At 45.2% G+C, this 16,861-nt stretch overlaps 1 protein-coding gene across 1 annotated transcript in view; it reads right to left on the minus strand.

Moving 5' to 3' along the window:
* CHMP5 (charged multivesicular body protein 5) overlaps nt 1-16,861 on the minus strand; it is a 44,657-nt gene that overhangs the window by 11,607 nt on the left and 16,189 nt on the right. The window contains exons 3-6 of the mRNA XM_068236690.1: nt 14,507-14,553; nt 5,737-5,830; nt 321-392; nt 103-211 (exon numbers count right to left, since the gene is read on the minus strand). Of these exons, the coding sequence (XP_068092791.1) occupies nt 103-211; nt 321-392; nt 5,737-5,830; nt 14,507-14,553 (322 nt within the window). The remainder of the gene's footprint in view (nt 1-102; nt 212-320; nt 393-5,736; nt 5,831-14,506; nt 14,554-16,861) is intronic.

Consider the following 16,861-nt stretch of genomic DNA (forward strand, 5'->3'; position numbering starts at 1 on the left):
TAACTTAATGATTACTACTTCCACCAAAATGTTTTTTCGTTTAATTGAAGGACCACAGGATAGGCTGCTCTATTGCCTGTGTTCATTTTTATTTTTCCTTACCTGCTTCAAGGTCATCCTCATCGATTTCTGGTGTTCCATAACTCCGGCTCAGTGCTTCTTGGATTTCATTTGCATCTTCCATCATATCTTCCAGTTGATCGTGCAAATCCTACAAACAGTATCCAAGCCTTTAGTTGATTTACAAACCTACACCAATAAATGCTGTAACACAGTGGCATAAACTGCTTTATGCATCATGCAAGGTTCTTCAAGTTTACCTCAATCTGATCAATTTTGACAGTCTTGTAGGCTTTCTTCATTTCCTTTGCCCCAATTTTCATAGCATCCACCTTAAGTTATCAAATAAAAAAACAAAATCAGGCCATTTCTACTTACAGTTTACATAACTAAATACTACAAGGAAAGTCTAGTGAAGAAAATGGTCAGTAGGAAATAGTCTTCAGCTGTCTAGTGTAGGGACAATAGGCCACTCCTATGTGATATTCCTCTAACATGCCAACCTGCACATTACTACATATTTCAGCAGGGGGTGCCAAAACCATAACCTCAATGCAGAAAAGCTACAATTCATTCAGTGAAACACAAATTACACATCAGGGGTTTATATTTTCATTACTAAATACCATGTAAATGTGCATACACTTTAATTACCTTTTATGATTTATGCGACTATTCTTTTAATTAACAATTTGACAAATGTCATCAGTTTTATTTAAAGATTGTTTTGCTTTCTAATTGGACCGGTGTCCTTTATTACAGCTTGTGAAGATTTCATAACCTCATTTGATAGATTTTCATGGTTTCTGCTCTTTGAGTCATGTTGGCTTTTTGTATCTCTCATGAAGTTTATTAGCAATACATCCCTAAATAAATGTCAGCTCCTAACTGCTACTGTCCTTACAAAGCCAAATAAGAGTGCTGCATTCCTTACAGGGATCCTCTGAAATATGGAACAAATAACAGGGCGATCTAGCAGAAAGAGCGATACCTATATGAGAGCTTTAGGCAGGGGGCAATCTTGATTTTCAGATTTCTGCATGCGGTTTCTGACAGTGCTGCATTGCTGTCAGTTGTTTATCTGCATGTCAAGTGTGAACTAGTCCAATTATTAACATTGGTTCTTAGTTTTTCTATGCTGTATTCAAGAGAAAAACAGACAAGTGTGACCCCTGCCTAACAGAAGAAAGCACAGTAAATACACCAACTTTACCTGGCAAATCGCAGCCCATTGCCGATTTCCAGCCAAATACCAAAGTGAATTTGCCGTCAGTGAGGCTAGGTACACACACACACACACACACACACACACACACACACACACACACACACACACACACACACACACCAGAATGACTGAACTGCAATGGAGACTGGACATAAATTTTAACCAATTAGCAGCTTCTAAGAAATTAGCGTTTGAGAAATGTGCACCGCTTTTGACCTCAGCCAGAACTTGTTGGGCTATAAATTCTTGGAATGCTTTGATGTTTCTCTGCTAGTAGAAAATATAGAAACTGAAAGCAAAAGTCCTGTTATCTCACACTGCCCCCTGGTGACAAGTGGCCATAAATACACATTATAGCAGTACTAATTAGTAGCCAGAAAATGTAACAAATTAAAACTAAAAAAAATGTGCTAAAATAAATTGGCCTGGAGCACTTGCAAGGCTTTAAAGGGAAGGTTCAGGGAGGGTGGGTAAAAAATAAAAATCAAATTCCACTTACCTGGGGCTTCCTCCAGCCCGTGGCAGGCAGGAGGTGCCCTCGCCGCCGCTCCGCAGGCTCCCGGTGGTCTCCGGTGGCGCGCCCGACCTGGCCAGGCCGCCTGCCAGGTCGGGCTCTTCTGCGCTCCAAGGCCCGGAACTTCTGCGTCCCACGCCGGCGCTCTGACGTCATTGGACGTCCTCCGTGCTCTACTGCGCATGCGCAGTAGTTCTGCGCATGCGCAGTAGAGCACGGAGGACGTCCGATGACGTCAGAGCGCCGGCGTGGGACGCAGAAGTTCCGGGCCTTGGAGCGCAGAAGAGCCCGACCTGGCAGCCGGCCTGGCCAGGTCGGGTGCGCCACCGGAGACCACCGGGAGCCTGCGGAGCGGCGGCGAGGGCACCTCCTGCCTGCCACGGGCTGGAGGAAGCCCCAGGTAAGTGGAATTTGATTTTTATTTTTTACCCACCCTCCCTGAACCTTCCCTTTAACCACTCCAGCCTAACTGGACAAAATTATTCATCCAAATAGGCTGCGCGCACTCCCGCGGGTCACACGTGCGCTCCCGCAGGCCCCCCGTGTACGCTCCCGCTACCGGCCGTTAGCCCAGCGAACAGTGAAAGGGATTATAGATCCCTTTCACTGATCGGATCCCCCCGGAGAAAAGCCGACAGCGTCTCTCCAGACGCTGCAGCTTTTTTGCGTTCCAAAAAGTTCCCCTGCTTCAATCTTCTTCCTGGGAGCAAGCTCGATCGCTCCTAGGACTATTTGACTGTAAATAGTAAATTACACCCACATACATTTTACATTACACAAATACACTTTTTTACATTAAAAAAAATAACTGTTTACCTCCCACACCAAAAATTACCCACATACAATTTGTAATTAAAAAAAAAATGTTTTACAATAATAAAAAAACCATAGTTACCTAAGGGTCTGAACTTTATAAATATGCATGTCAAAGCAGTGTATGAATCTATTTTTTAAAAATTATTGGCTTGTAAATAGTGATGGACGCAAATTGAAAAATTGCTCCTTTACTTCAAAATAAAATATGGTCGCCATACATTGTGATAGGGACATAATTTAAATGGTGTAATAAGCAGGACAAATTGGCAAATAAAGTACATGGGTTTTAATTATGGTAGCATGTATAAATTTCAAACTATAATGGCCAAAAGCTGAGAAATAATTTTTTTCCATTTCTTTCTTAATATTCCTGTTAAAATTGATTTAGAATAAATTAATTTTCAGCAAAATGTATCACCCACAGAAAGCCTAATTGGTGGCAGAAAAAACAAGATATAGATCCATTCATTGTGCCGAGTAGTGATAAAGTTATTGGCAAATGAATGGGAGGTGAAAGTTGCTCAGATGCAAAAAAATTTTTAACCCTGTAGGCTGAAGTGGTTAAAGAGAACCCGAGGTGTGTTTAAAGAATGTTATCTGCATACAGAGACTGGATTTGCCTATACAGCCCAACCTCTGTTGCTATCCCAAACCTCACTAAGGTCCCCCTGCACTCTGCAATCCCTCATAAATCAGGCTGAGGCTGTGTTTACATCTGTAGTGTCAGTCTCAGCTGCTCCCCCGCCTCCTGCATAGCTCCGGTCCCTGCCCCCGTCCCTTCCCTCCAATCAGCAGAGAGGGAAGGGATGCAGGCGGAGACTGGAGTTCTGCAGGAGGCGGTGAGAGCAGCAGACTGACACTATAGAGATAAACACAGCCAGCTCTGACAAGCTGTTTGTCAGCAGCGTGGCTGTGATTTATGAGGGATTGCAGAGTGCAGGGGGACCTTAGGGGGGTTTGGGATAGCAACAGAGGCTGGGCTGTATAGGCAGATCCAGCCTCTGTATGCAGATAATATTCTTCAAACCCACCTCGGGTTCTCTTTAAATAAATTGGCTGCTAAAGGGTTAATGCAAAGCCTGTATGCAGCGAGTTAGAATTCTGCAATCCGCTACAGCGCAGTACTGTGGACAGGCCCACAGAATTGTATGGGCAGTAAATCGACATGCAATATTATTCTGCAACACAACTAACCACTGTGAACAGGGCCTTAAACATATAGGGGTTGATTCACTAAAAGTAATATTGCGAACAACCTCCTGTTGCTCACGCTAATCAACACAACTTAATTTGGTGTCTCTGCACGCTAGTGGCAGCTTAGCGTGCGTTACTAAACAACGACCGCTGCTTACTAATGCCATCGCGCCCGCTATGTTAATTAACATAGTTAGCTATACAAGGAGAGGTAGATATACAGTATAGTCAGGTCCATAAATATTGGGACATCGACATTTCTAACATTTTTGGCTCTATACGCAGCCACAATGGATTTGAAATGAAACGACCATGATGCGCTTTAACTGCAGACTGTCAGCTTTAATTTGAGGATATTTACATCCAAATCAGGTGAACGGTGTCGAATTACAGTTTGCATATGTCCCTACCACTTGTTAAGGGAGCAAAAGCAATGGGACAATTGACTTCTCAGCTGTTCCATGGCCAGGTGTGCGTAACCTAGATTATCTGACGAAGGTGTGGAACGCCGAAACACGTCATAACGTTACCAGCACACGTTTACCCCACGGTGGGGCACCCAGGATCTGCATCCACCTGATCCACTCAACACCGATGGCCACGGTAGTTTGAGGCTGCACCCACCCGGGAAAGATTGAAGGGCTATACAGTATACGCCCAGCTACATGCTTGTTTGCCTGGTTATCCAGTAAGTGTACCTTTTATTGCGCATTACCATATGGGCTTCCTTCTATAAAATATGTGCAAAGGAAATCTCACTTGCCTTTCTACACAAAAAACTAAAAAAACACCCCTCTATAAATTGCAACTTTCCCACAGCCTAATACAAGTAAATGAAAAGCAGCACCAGTTTATAAAGCATGGCATGAGCCACTGTAGCACACCACCCAGCCACTTTGCCCCATCTACATTACAGGACATGGGACCCCCTAGGTCGTTTTTTTGCAGCATTTTGGGATTGTCCACATTTGCCAAAAATGCTTTGAAAAGCGATTTTTGCAGTGATTGGGGGGGGGGGGGGGTTAAACTATTACAAATTTAAATAAAAGTTATTTACTCTTACCAGGTGTCCATAATTTTCAGCTTCTGTCTGTAGCCCCGTTCCCTAGCATATGAGGTCACAGGCGCTTCACTGATTAATCCTACAGAGCACCTATAACCTCTTCCTTTAAGGGGAGGGGCATCGGGTGGAAGACAGACATCCAACACCGGGTAAGTCTAATATAAAGGTTTTTTTTTTGTTTTGTTTTTTTTTTTAAATAAAAAGCAATCGTGAATCTGAAATGGTGTACAGTTTACTGTACAGTGTTTCTAAGCGCTGGGAAATGTAATCGCCCTAGGAATCGCTGCACACAGTGCTGTGGTGATCTTAAAAGCAATGCAGCGATTTTTAGAGGGTTCCAAGTCTTATGGTGCATACCTCATGGAGGGTAAAATCCTGGCAGAGATGCAACTGCTAGGATTTACTGAACCAAACCCTGGCAGTAAAGTTAATTGCGCCTTTCAGTAGAACTAATGCAGCTCCTTAGGCTAGGTTTGCACTTGTGGCGCACAGGCAACATGCACATCATTTTCCAGCACACCATGCATATTTGTTTCCATTGCAATGCACAGTTTGACAAAATAGTTGGCAAGGGAAATGAGAATCTTGTGTATTGAGTAAAAGAGTGCTGCATGCTGTAAGCAGCATGCAGAAATCACATTAAATGTGAACATGCCCAATCGTTAACATGGGCAGTCACATCTAATGCGGGGAAGAACACCACCTCCATTAGTATGAATCCATCCTTACAGCATTATACAGTCCAATTTAGCACTCAAAATTTGTTTGATAGGCTGAAATCACCAAAGTAAACATATGGGTAAAATTAACACCCGACGCTCCAAAAATAGGAGGTTATGAGATCCATAAAATAAAACATACCGTTGTTTTTGTATCTTTCAGTGTTTGGATAGTATAATTGGCTTGTTCCATGTTAAAAGATTGTTGGTTTAAGTTATCTCTCTGCTGTTCATACCTGAAATGATATGTTTAGACATTGAGCAAGGATGAGAAAAAATTCAAGCAGGTAAAGTTTAGGAACACAAAAAGGTTAGAAACCATTACAAGTTCCTAGGAGTAATACATGATTCAATATTCAACATACCCATGGCTCCATATGTGCATATTTATCAACAGGGTTACCAAATGGTACATCTATTTGCCATACTGGAGAGTTCAGAATAATGAAGGATAATAAGCATTTAAAAATATCTAAAGTAGTGTTGCATTGTCCTCAACGGTAGGCTTGTAGCAACTATACATTTTTCTCCTCTAGCTGGCAGATCTGATTACAGAGGCTGTCACTGGGACAGAAAGCTTAAAGTGTACCTAAAGCCAACTAAAGAAAAAGAGTTTCACTTACCGGTACCTGGGGCTTCTACCAGCCCCCTGTAGCTGTCCCGTGCCAGTCCACACAACCATCCTCTGTTCTCCCGCTGCGATTTAGTTTTGGTTTTGCCAACTAGGAGTCAACGGCCACTGCGCAGCCCTGGCCACGCCTATCCTTTGTGTTCCCATCCACGCTGGATCGTTGAGGACCGGCACCAGCACAGGACGGCTGCAGGGGGCTAGTAGAAGCCCCAGGTAAGTGAAACTCTTTCTTTAGTTGGCTTTAGGTTTCCTTTAATATCTCAATCACTAGCAATTAAGCACTGAATCACTAGTGACTAAGCAAATCAGGGTCAACACTGGTATAAACTCGAGACTGTTGTAGTCTTAAATGGGGGAAAAAAAAAAAAAGATCCCTTTAGTTGCCTTTCATCTCCCCATGACCTTGCCACACCAACTCACCAACTACTTCCATTTCCGCCCTCCTTACCCCGGTCATGTACCACTAGAAATGGTCAATAAGATGCTAAAATGTTCGACTTCCATGAAAATTGTATGCCGCTCTAAACAGGGCCAAATAAACTTGCAGGAAGTGCATTTCATAAATTGTTCTGTGATTATTCTGTGATTGCAATTCTCATTCAAGCGAATGAGAACCATGACGCCATCTCCAGGAAAAAGCTACATGTAGCACGTTTGCAATCATCGGAAATTGCAAACGTGCCTCAATCACTGCACTGTGAGTAATCCCATAGGATACTTGTGCAACAGCTCTTTGCCGATCGCCAGCGGTCAGCAAAGCACAAATGGCGAGCAAAAAGATCCCGAGTGTGACTGAGGCTTAAGAATGTGTACTTGGCAAGCAGGGTTGCTATAGATTTAGTGTGTACATCTACCCTCATACTCAAAAACAGAACCACAATCCCCTGAACATACTGCTCAGCCAGTGCTTAGGTGGATCAGTATGTACAATGGGCCTGGCTCCAGCATATCCAGAAGGCTCAAGCTTCAATGCAGATGTGAAAGGGTACAATTTTTAGTGAACAATCATTTTTCAGATCTTATTGAATAAAAACATAAACTGGAGGACCTAATCAGTCTTAAAGAGACTCCGTAACAAAAATTGCATCCTGTTTTTTATCATCCTACAAGTTTCAAAAGCTATTCTCATGTGTTCTGGCTTACTGCAGCACGTTCTACTATCACAGTCTCTGTAATAAATCAATGCATCTTTCCCCTGTCAGACTTGTCGGCCTGTGTCTGGAAGGCTGCCAAGTTCTTCAGTGTTGTGGTTCTGCTATGAACTCCCCCTTCCAGGCCCCTCTATGCACACTGCCTGTGTATTATTTAGATTAGGGCAGCTTCTCTCTTCTCTTTTACAAGCTCTGAGCTGGCTGGGCTTTCACATACTGAGGAAATTCAGACAAGGGCAAAGCTGTTTGCAGGAAGAAAAGAGCAGCCTGAAACTTCAGTGCATGAGAGATGCAGGGGGAAAGAAACACACAAATGATCTCTTGAGATTCAAAAGGAATGCTGTATACAGCCTGCTTGTGTATGGATGTATTTTCTATGTGTGGGCATACTGTACATCAACCTACTTCCTGTTTTGGTGGCCATTTTGTTTGTTTATAAACAAACTTTTTAAAACTGTTTTTAACCACTTTTAATGCGGCGAGGCGCAGCGAAATTGTGACAGAGGGTAATAGGAGATGTCCCCTAACGCACTGGTATGTTTACTTTTGTGCGATTTTAACAATACAGATTCTCTTTAAACAACTGCATTATTGGTCACTTCCTAAAAGAAATGATTGATCGGCGAGGCGTATGAAAAAAAAAAAAAAATTACTTATTTATTTTTTTATTAAATAAAGTTATAAAAAATAAACATCTGGGGTGCGATCAGACCCCACCAACAGAGCTTTCTCTGAAAAGGAAAAGGAAGAGGGGGGGAAATCACTGGTGTGCCGAGTTGGATGGCCCTGCAGCGAGGCCTTAAAGCTGCAGTGGTCAATTAAGTGAGAAATGGCCTGGTCTTTAGGGGGTTTCACAGGTCCTCAAGTGGTTAAAAGGAAATAAATATGGCAGCCTCCATATTCTTCTTGCTTCAGTTGACCTCTAAATGCCGTGGATTAATCAACCAATCAATCACTGCCGCACGGACGTGAGTCTCACGTCCACGGTTGGTGCTGCTGCAGCCACGTGAGACTCACGTCCGTGCAGTTTGTGGGTCTGCGCATGCGATCGCGATGGTGCCGGCGACAGTGGGGATTGGTGGCAAGGGACAGAAGTCCCCTGAGCCAATCCGTACTTGTCCGACCATTCTTGTTCAAAAACCGTGATCATTCTCAAATGGTGCTGCCTCGCTCCCTCCCGCTCGCTGCTCCCGCCGCCGATCATTAGATGAATAAATGGGAACTAAGTTCCCATTCATTAATCTCCCCTCTAGGTCCATGTGATCGCCAGTAGCAAAGATATGCCTGGGTTACTGCCGAAGAAACACAGCCTAGCATTACTTCCTATTTAGCATACTTATTGTACGCAATAGGAAATAATGCGTGAGGACATCTTGTGGCCAAATAGTAAAATTACACCTACAGACTTTAGGGCAGGCATGGACAAACTTGGTTCTCCAGCTGTTGAGGAAATACAAGTCCCACAATACATTGCAGGAGTCTGACAGCCACAGTCATGACTCAAAGGCAAATACATTGTGGGAGTTGTAGTTCCTTAACAGCTGGAGGGCCAAGTTTGCCCATGCCTGCTTTAGGGACTAAAAAGGTTTTAAAGTGACAATGACGCGAAAAAAAATTATGATATAACAAACTGGTTGTGTAGTATTGGCTAATTAATAGAACATTAGTAGCAAAGAAAATAATCTCATTTTTATTTTCAGTTATATAGGTGTTTTTTTTTATAACATTGCATCATTCTCTAATATGTGTAGTTTACACTCAACACTCAGAATTCTAAATGATTTCACAGAGCAAGCTAATGACCTTTTGAACTTTCCTCTGCAGAAAAAAAATACAGTGACAGACAGTTGAGATAAGCTTCAGAAGACAGAACTCTCTGCTTTTTCAAGTCAGAGAGTTCAGTGAAACTTTTTTGCATAGATAACAACTGGAGTTTCTTAAAGGGAATGTCCAAGCAAAATAAAAAAAATGGTATTCACTTACCTGGGGCTTCTACCAGCCCCATGCAGCCATCCTGTGCCCTCGTAGTCACTCACTGCTGCTCCAGTCCCCCGCCGGCAGCTTGCCGACCTCGGAGGTCGGCGGGACGCATTGCGTACATTTTTACGCATTCCCGCTAGTGCAGGAACATTAACACATACATTTTTACGCATTACTGGTTCAATGCGTAAAAATGTACGCATTGAACCAGTTTCCATGGGAACAAGTAAAAAAAAAAAAATTCAAATTGGACTTTTAGTTTTTGAGAACATTGATTTAAAAAAAAAAAAAAAAAAAAATGGCTTTTAAACTTGTATAAGCAGGTACAGAGGGCAGAGGAGGACACTGGAGGCACAATGTTCCAACTTAAGAACAGATTCAGGTTAAGAACAAGCCTACAGTCCCCATCTCAGTCGTTAACCGGGGACTACCTGTACTGTATCTGGTAGTGGGACAAATCAGTGGCAATATGTTCAAGTTCCCCCGATACCACATAGAATGGAGGTGAACAGGCTTCACACATACAGATTCACCCACAAGTTTAAGTAGCAGTAGCAGCAGTAAGTAATTTGTATTACCAAATGGTCAAAGGACAGTATGCGTTTAAAGGGAACATGAAGCGATAGGCATATGACGGCTGCCATATTTATTTACATTTAAACAATACCAGTTGCCCGAGTAGTGTCTGAATCATACACCTGAAACAAGCGTGCAGCCAATCTTGTCAGATTTCTCCCAGAAACATTTAATCTGCATGCTTGTTCAGGGTCTATGGCTAAAAGTATTAAGAGGCAGAAGATCAGCAGGATAGCCAGGCAATGTGCATTGTTTAAAGGACCACCATCGCAAAAAATTGTAAAATGTAAAATACATGTTAATACATACAAATAAGAAGTACGTTTCTTACACATTAAAATGAGCCATAAATATTACTTTCTCCCATCTTACTGTCAACTTCTGTAGGTAGTCGAAATCTGATAGAACTGAAAGGTTTTGGTCTAGTACATTTCTTCATTGGGGATTCTAAAAGACACCCCTTGAAAAGGATTTATACTTAACTACCGTATTTTCCGCCGTATAAGACGCACTTTTTCTCCTCCAAAAATGAGGAGAAAAAGTCCCTGCGTCTTATACGGCAAATGCTGGGAATCCCCGACTTACGAACACACGCCGATACGAACCGCCGCTACGTCGGGGATTCCCTGCATGTAACTGCTTTCTGTGTGGATTGTGTGTTCCTGATTCCCCCCGTGTGGTCCGCTGACTCGCGCCCCTGCCTGCTTGTGTCCGCTCCCGCAAATGTGCTCTACCCTACCCGCAATTATGCTCTAGCTCCCGCTCGTTTCTGCCACCCTCCCGGCAATTATGCTCTAGCCCCCCGCTCGTTTCTGCCACCCTCCCCGCTTGCGTGTACGCTGCCCCCGATATCCAAATAGTCGCCGCAGTCTTACTGTATCAGCGGCTCCCGGGATCGCAGCCCTGTGGTCTCCAGTCTCATCACTCTAGTGGTGGCTTCTGCAATGCGCGTCATCAGCAGAAGCCATCACTAGAGCGATGAGACTGGAGACCACAGGGCTGCAATCCCGGGAGCCGCTGATACAGTAAGACTGCGGCGGCTATTTGGATATCGGGGGCAGCGTACACGCAAGCGGGGAGGGTGGCAGAAACGAGCGGGGGGGGCTAGAGCATAATTGCGGGGAGGGTAGAGCACATTTGCAGGAGCGGACACAAGCAGGAAGGGGCGCGAGTCAGCGGACCACACGGGGGTGCCAGGAACATATAGGGGCAGCACAATCCTACAAGCCCCTACAGAAATGACACAGAAAGCAGACCACACAGGTAACGGGGACACATGAGGGACAGCTATGGACACAGCTGGGGACACATGGGGGACAGCTAAGGACACATGGGGGACAGCTAAGGACACATGGGGGACAGCTAGGGACACGAGGACCACACTGGGGACCACTGGGAACACCTGAGGTCACATGGAGGACATTAATTGGGGGAGAAAATCTACAAGACGCTCCAGTATATAGACACACAAGGTTTAGTACACTTTTTTTTTACCTGGTTTTTGCCCTCTAAACCTGGGTGCGTCTTCTATTCCGGAGCGTCTTATACGGCGCGAAATACGGTAAGTGTTTTTGAAAATAAAGAAAATCCAGTATGATGACATAGGCTAGTCCAAAACCTGTCGGTTCTGCCAGATTTCTACTACTTACTGTAAGTGACAGCAAAATAGCAGAAAAGTAATTTATGGCTCATTTTATTCTGGAAGAAATGTACTTCTTATTTGTATGTGTTTACATGCATTTTAAATTTTACAATTTTTGCAATAGTGGTCCTTTAATAGGAAATGAATGTCAGCCTCCATATCCTTCTCAGTTCAGGTGAGCTTTAAAAAGAACAGAAACTGTAAAGGATATGGATTTTTCCTTTTAAAATAATACCAGTTGCCTGACTCTCCTGCTGATCCTGTGTCTCTAATACTTTTAGCCACAGCCCCTCAACAAGCATGCAGATCTGGTGCTCAGCAGGGCCGGATTTGTACCTTTTACCGCCCTAGGCCTGCTGTCACCAGCTGCCCCCCACCCCCACCCCACACACACACACATATCAATATGTGAACGCAAAACACAATATTCCTCCGCCCCACCTCAACAGAAAACATAGATCCATATTCTAGCACTGGGTCCCTCTCTGATCAAATAGGTTTTGACCAGAGAGGGACCCAAAAGGGCAAGCGCAAGTTAGGTCCGTGCATGCCCTAGTAGAACTAAGGCACTTAGATTTTTTTTTCTCCATGAACAAGCACTTTATTTTACTGGACATGTAAGGACCTTACTTGCCCATGGCAAGTACAATTACAGTCACACTTACGCACTGAATAAACCTATTAAACCAGAGAGTGATACAGTATTGGAGCTGGGGGGTGGGAAGGAGTAGTAACTGAAGAGGTGGTCAGTGGGAGGAGGGATCAGCAAGGTTGGGGTGAGGAGAGAGAAGATAAAGGGGGGCAGTCAGAACTGAGGTAAGATTTAAGGGAATAGCCAGGGCCAGCGTTTCCATAGCGGCAAACTGAAAACCACTCCCTGCATGTCCCCCTCTATAGAGACACTACAGCTCAGCTGCTAGCATGCTCCTATACCTCCACAGAGGCACTACAGCTCCCAGGATGCCCCTCCCCTTCCAGAGGCACTGCAGTTTCCAACATGCCCCTCCATCACCATATAGCACTGGGTTGACCACCAGGGCCCCAGAGCTGGCTGCTGGGTTACCCATTGTGAACAGTGGTCCCCTGAGATACCTGTAGAGTATTTACAGTGGAGCGCAATCCCTCCATCTGTGTACGTCATCCTTATAGGCCCCTCATCGACTGGCGGCACGTACATACTCATGTGCCGATGGGTTACAGAGATGAGGTGCCTGTGAGGATAAAGCACAGTGGAGCATTTAGGTAAGGACAGGTAAGTGCGGAGTGCTGGGAATACTCTGCAGAAGTTCTGGGGGGCCACGTATCACTTTGGGGAAGACCAGGGTGGGTTCGTGGAGTGGCATGCTTGGAACTGAAGTGCCTTTATAATTGTGGGTTAGTCTTGCTGGGAGCTATGTTGCCTTTAAAGAGGAGGAGGGGCATCCTGGGAGCAGTAGTGCCTCTATGGAGGAGAGAGGATGGACCTTCTTGCTGGGACCTATATTGCCTCTATAGAGGGGAAGGAGCATGCTGGGAGTAGTAGTGCCTCTGTGGAGACAGGGTTCTTGCTGGGAGTTACAATATATTGCCACTATAGAGGGGAAGGAGAATGCTGGAAGTAGTAGTGCCTCTGTGAACGGGCATGATGGAAGGAGTAGTGCCTCTTTGCAGTGGGGGGACATGCTGAGGTGAGGGAGGGGACAAAAGGACCACCTAATGCTGCTTCTGGGGGGGAGGGGTGTAGTAAAAAACATGCAGTAACCACACTAACTCACAAGTATGACGTTGCAGCAGAAGTTATCCCCATTGAGGAAACAGATCATCCAGTTTCCTACATCGTGCTGTGAGACCTCTCATCTGTACACTGGGGAAGGCTGCACAGAGTGCCTTGCTTCTCCACGTGTGAGCTTCGTCCCGCTCAGCTGATCACTCTCTCCCTCCCCCGCACTTTGCTGTCGGGACTCGGAGGAGAGGAGAGAGATGGATGGGACAAATAGCTGCCTGCTGTGGTCCTCCAGATTTGTGCATGGAGGTCTCACTCTGACTCTGGCTGTGCCCCAGCAGCATAGTGCGAGAGCTCCTTACAAGCTGCAGACGCTGTTCCTGCGCTCCCATCAGCTGATCGGCTACTTTGCTCTGGACTCCTCTGTAGCTGCCTGCACACAGACACACGCACGCACGCAAGGGTGCAGCGTGCAAAGCGGGCGGCTGCGGACAGAGAGAAAAGCAGACCTCTGTCCCATTGTGGGGATTGGAAATGTCGCATTCGGCTCCCCACCCGCCCCAAACATTGTTCCGCCCTAGGAACCGGCCTAGGAGGCCTGCCCCTAAATACGGCCCTGGTGCTCAGACTGGATGAGCTGCATGCTTGCTTCAGGTGTGTGATTCAGCCACCACTGCAGCCAAAGAGATCAGCAGGCTGCCAGGCAACTGGTATGGTTTAAAAGGAAACATCCATATCCATCTTAGTTTAGGTTCCCTTTAAGCTCCATCAAGGGATACTTGTATTTCAGAACATGTTACATCCCCAATTTCTACAATTATTGATATCTTACACTAAAAACAGTTAATATGGAGGATCTGTAGAGTTTTTTCTCTTAGGTCATGCTAAAGGTGGCCATTAACGATACGATTCTTTGGATGATCGATTCTCTGATTTAATCGTAAATACTGATCAAAAATGATTGTTCAGGCCCACTAAGGGAAGGAAAGCTGCTATCCAACTTGATCAGATCAAAAGACTCAATCATTTTTTGAATTGGATAGCAGCTTTACATTTTTTATTGGGCCGGAACAAATCATTTCCAATCGAGATTACAATCTAATCAGAGAAATGATTGTCCAAAGAATCATATTGTTAATGGCCACCTTAAACCGCCCATGATGTTACCAAGTCCACATTCAATTTATGAGAACTTTATAAATTGACATTAATGTAAAATAAAGGACTTACATTCTTTTCTGTTTCAAAACTCTCAAGGCTTTTTGCTTGACCATATTCTAAAAAGAAAGAAATACAATTTAGAACCAGATGTTTTTACCGTAACCTGTGTTTGGTCCTGAATGTTCCACCTTAAATTGAACCTATAGCCGGGGGAAAAAAATGAGATTAACTCACCTGGGGCTTCCCTCAGCCCCCTGCAGCCGATCGGTGCCCTCGCAGCCCCGCTCTGACGCTCCAGGACCCGCCGACGAGCACTTCCGGTTTGGCCTTCATCAGCCGACAGGCATGGGAACGCGAGTGATTGTTCGCGTTTCCAGCCTGTATATCGCCCCCTATGCTGCTATTGCGGCCTCCTCCAACATGAAATCTCAGGAATCAGTCGTGTCCGCTGCCTCGCCACTGCCCCCCTAGTGTATAAATGTACCCCCCGTGTGTGCATTTATACATTATCTGTCCTGTGTCGCCCACCGCACAGTGCCCATCTGTCTTCGGAATCCCTAGCAGGTTATTGTATTGAATACAATACAAATAAATAAATATATCAGTATGCCGCCAGATATTGATGACACTGCTGTCAACATCGTCGCCTGGGGAACATGTCACTATCAGAGGTACACGACGAGGGATCAGCACACCAATGGAGAGTATAAGCTGACCCGAGTAGAAGAGCCCCTCCCATGTGGGTGATGCAGAGTGCGCATTGGAAGCTAAGCTTCAACTTCTAATCAGGTCATTTTCTTGGCTAAATTTTACCCAAGGCGAGAGTGTAAAAATTTCACCCTCCAACTTTCCTACCCGTGGGCTCGATAGTTATTTTTGGTGCGGTATTTAGCCCCCCAGTGTAGGTAGCCAGGAATAGGTGCCCCAATATAGGAATTTAGATATCAGTGCCCCCAGTAAAGGTGGCCAGGTATACAGTAGGTGCACCCAATATAGGTAGCCAGGTATAGGTGCCCCCAGTATAGGTTAGCAAGGTATAGGTGCCCACTGTTTAAGTAGTCAGGTCTAGGTGTCCACCGGCATAGGATAGCCAGGTACAGCCGTCCCCCAGTATAGGTTAGGCAGGTACAGCTGACCCCAGTATAGGTTAGCAAGGTGTAGGTACTCCAGTATAAGTTAGCCAGCAATAGGCGCACTAGTATAGATGCCCCCCACAACCCAATCTCTGGCGCTGTTACTTAAAGTGGCACTACAGCAAAAAAACTGTAAAATGTAAAATATGTGCAAACATATACAAATAAAAAGTAAATTTTTTTCCAAAGTAAAATGAGCCACAAATTACTTTTTTCCTATGTTGCTGTCACTTACAGTAGGTAGTAGAAATCTGACAGAAGTGACAGGCTTTGGACTAGTCCATCTCTTTATAGGTGATTCTCAGGGATATATTTATTATCAAAAGCACTTAGTGAATGGCAGTTGCTCTGTCCAACTGCCAATAAACTGTGTAGCGAGCAGGGAAGCTGGCCAGCATCATTGTTTAAATCCTTTTTACGGAATATCTTTATAAAGAATAAAAGCCTTACTGAGAATCCCCTATGAAGAGACGGACTAGTCCAAAACCTGTCACTTCTGTCAGATTTCTACTGCCTACTGTAAGTGACAGCATTACAGGAGAAACGCAATTTATGGCTCATTTTACTCAGGAAAATAAAATGTAATTATTTTCATATGTTTGCACATATTTTAAATTTTACAGTTTTTCGCTGTAGTGCCCCTTTAAGCTGCCTCCTTCCAGCGATAGCAGCAACGTCATGACGCTGATCACGAACCTCAGTGTAGAGATGTATAGGAGCTGTGCTGCTGCTATCACTGGAAAGGAGGCAGCGTAACCACTTCCTGACCGCCGCATGTACAAATGGCGGCCCGGAAGTGGACCCCGCAAGGACCGCCGCATGTACAAATGGCGGCGGTCCTTGTATGGGCATGGGCGGAGCGATCACGTCATCCGTGACGCGATCCTCCGCCGGGGATCGATAGCCGGCAATTTAGCCTCCAGCTCGCCGGCCACTTAGCAGCGCCGGCGAGCGGAGGAATATAAAAATCCGGCCAATCAGTGCGTATAAGGCACTTTGTTAGGTAAACAAAGTGCCTTATACATGCTTCCTCCTCGCCTCGTGGTCTCATTGTTGCAGAGACCACCAGCGAGGAGGAAGCATTCTGTGAGTATCCACAACAGTGCTTTTTTTTGCCCACAGCCCCCCTGATCTCCCACCCCAGCCTTCAGACCCCCCCCCCCCCCTGATCACCACAGCAGACCCCTGCCAGCACCCTTGCACCCCTCTAAACCCCCCCCCCCCCAACCTGCCACTAATTATCGACGCTATCCCTTAGCTTAGGTCCCTAACTGCCTCCTAATCACCCCTG

This window comes from Hyperolius riggenbachi, chromosome 5, assembly GCF_040937935.1.
Source record: "Hyperolius riggenbachi isolate aHypRig1 chromosome 5, aHypRig1.pri, whole genome shotgun sequence".
NCBI lineage: Eukaryota > Metazoa > Chordata > Amphibia > Anura > Hyperoliidae > Hyperolius > Hyperolius riggenbachi.